This window comes from Anoplophora glabripennis, unplaced genomic scaffold, assembly GCF_000390285.2.
Source record: "Anoplophora glabripennis isolate ALB-LARVAE unplaced genomic scaffold, Agla_2.0 scaffold2087, whole genome shotgun sequence".
NCBI classification, from domain to species: Eukaryota; Metazoa; Arthropoda; class Insecta; order Coleoptera; family Cerambycidae; genus Anoplophora; species Anoplophora glabripennis.
The window spans coordinates 12004-14599 of record NW_019418178.1 but is presented as its reverse complement, the minus strand read 5'-3'; the positions used below and the strand labels follow the sequence as shown (position 1 = coordinate 14599).

The 2596-nt window shown below is 31.0% G+C and overlaps 1 protein-coding gene across 1 annotated transcript in view; it reads right to left on the bottom strand.

Moving 5' to 3' along the window:
- Positions 1-341: 341 nt before the first annotated feature.
- The window catches only part of LOC108916479 (probable ATP-dependent RNA helicase DDX47), a gene marked incomplete at its 5' end in the record, with an annotated part of 13594 nt that continues 11339 nt past the window's right edge, over positions 342-2596 (bottom strand). The window contains 1 exon segment of the mRNA XM_018722741.2: positions 342-534. Within this exon segment, the coding sequence (XP_018578257.2) occupies positions 394-534 (141 nt within the window).

Genomic DNA, 2596 nt, shown 5'->3' with positions numbered 1-2596 from the left:
TTTCAACTAAACTATAACTGTATAAACTGTATTCTTCAAGAATAGTAAACAAACGCGGAAAAAATAACGCCGGATTACTGGACGTGCCGGTGTAGTGAAGTGCCGGATTATACTGTAATTATAAGTTTACAATTTGTAACTATTTTCTTTTGTTATTAGAATTTCCATATCAATATGAATGCAGGGCTCTGATTAACCATTTGATTCTCCCGTCACTTAGAATGCTGTGCTCTTAATTGGTTGAACAATTGGGGAGGGGAGTGTGTGGTTTAGATCTAAATGTGGAGTGATGGCTAAACTAGCCCCTAGCTACTAATGTTAAACAGATTCATAAAACAACATATTGTATGTTATGATTTATTCAAGACAATGTTATTGTAAATTAAGACTTCGTTACATTATCATTTCTTTTTTCCACTTTTTTTGTCTCCCTTTTAGTCTCTTCCTGACTCCTGTTGTACCTTCTGTGTCATCTCCATCATCATCTGCACCATTTTTTCTTTTACCTTTTTTTTCTGTTAAATCCCTCATTTCCTAAAGAAAAAGAATATGTAGGTAAAAAATAAAAGACAGTAATAAATTTCAACAAAACCCTTGAAAATTTTGGTTAAAAATGGATTTTATCAGCGGTAGCGACAAATATAAAAAATTTGTATCATGATATTCAAGAGACTTGTATACAATATTAGAACTTATTTTCAACAATAAAGTAGCTACTACTCATTCATGCAATGGAATAACTTAGAACGTAATTGTATAATTTCATGGTCTTGTTATAGCTCTCACTATAACTTGATCCCTAATGCAGATTTAATATCATATGTAGAGTAGAAGTGCTTGAAACATGTCAGTTAGTGAGGTTTCAAGTTGTTTCTAATAATAATATCTACTGTTACCCAATACTGACAATATAATGTCGTCTGAGACAGAAAAAAGAAAGACTAAAGCTAAACAAGTGAAAGTGTCTGAAGTCTCCAAAACTTTGTGCAGCCAATTCTTCTAACAAAGAATTTATCAAAAATATTACCTCTATAATCATGAATGCTGTACCAACTTAGATGAGTTTATGGAAAAAGAAATACCGTTAAGAATTAAGCTGAGAAGGTAACACTTTTAGAAGAAAATAAAAGTTTTAAATTTAGATACACAGAGCAGTATCTGCTCCGAAATAATTTACGAATTATTGATTTACGTAAAGAAAATAATGAGTTTATTGAGACAAATTTATTAAATGCTTAAATGAGCATCTCAGTACCAACATAAATTCCAGCAGCTTTCAAAAAATGTTATAGAATTAGCCATCGCGGTATTACTAATAGTAAAAAATTTGGACCAGTATATACAGGGCGTCCGGAAACTATTCTAAATTAAAGAGGTACACTCTACTTGATTGGCTAGGTATATGCAAGAAAAATCTATTTGAAATGTTTGTTTTTTTTGCACAATAATGACAAAATTACAGATTCTTTGCTAATATTTAGTAGCTTTGGAAAACAGATAATGTAAAATTCTATAGAAAACTTAAAACAAACAAACTTTATAAAAGATGCTCTACATGGCAGCCATAACTTTCAATGCATAAAATCATCTGCTTCTCTAATGATTGTTGAATCCTTATGAAGATTTCCCTATTGCTCGTAAACTCATTACAGACGTGTTGAATTCGTGCCCAAAATTGATTGCGTGTTTGTAATAGTTGAGAATAGACTAAATATGTTAGGTATGCTCAGACACAAAAATCACAAGGATTTAAATCTGGAAAACTTGCTAGCCAAATAACTGCACCCCCTCTTCTGACCCACTGCTGCCCGTAAGTAGCATTTAAAAATTCATGATCAGTTGTCCTGAAGTAAGCCAGACAACCGTTACATAGAAACCACAAGTTCTGTCGAATATCCAATCTAATAAATTTGGTAAAAGTGAGCATTTTTAGATAAGACGATTTATATCAAATCATCATGAAATCATCCCTAGAATTTACTGTCTTTTATCGGTTTAGATTCCGGATACTATATAAGTTTTTATAATTATCCGCAAAAGAAGTTAGTATTTCAAAATACGTCTAAGTTAAAATCAACTGGAACTGTTATAAAAGAACTAATTGATTGCCGATTTAAAATGTATGTCCTGCTTGTGAAAAATTCAATTATTGCAATATCTCGACTAATGATGGATTTTTTATTTGTTAACTTGGCGATCAGAATTGTTAAATATTTTGTCCTCAATGATATAAATAAATGTCTGCAAATTGAAATATATATTTGTCTAAAATTTCCCAGTTCTGATATTGTTGCATTTCTTTAATACGTGTTTTATTAGATGCCATATACCATTTCTTTATTTATACAGGGTGTTTTTGAATGGAGTAGCATAAATGATACCAGTGAATCTACATTTCAAAAGAACACGATCTGCAAAAAATTGCCTTAGTAAAATGTTCACCCCTGAAGAGATATGGGCCATCAGTTTCCAAAAAAAATTATGAAAATTGGCTGTAATTTGAAAACCGAACAAGGTACAAATAACAAATTTTTTACAGGTTGTTTACTAATACAGATGCGAGTTTTCAACTATTTTTCGAAAATTTTAACCCCTC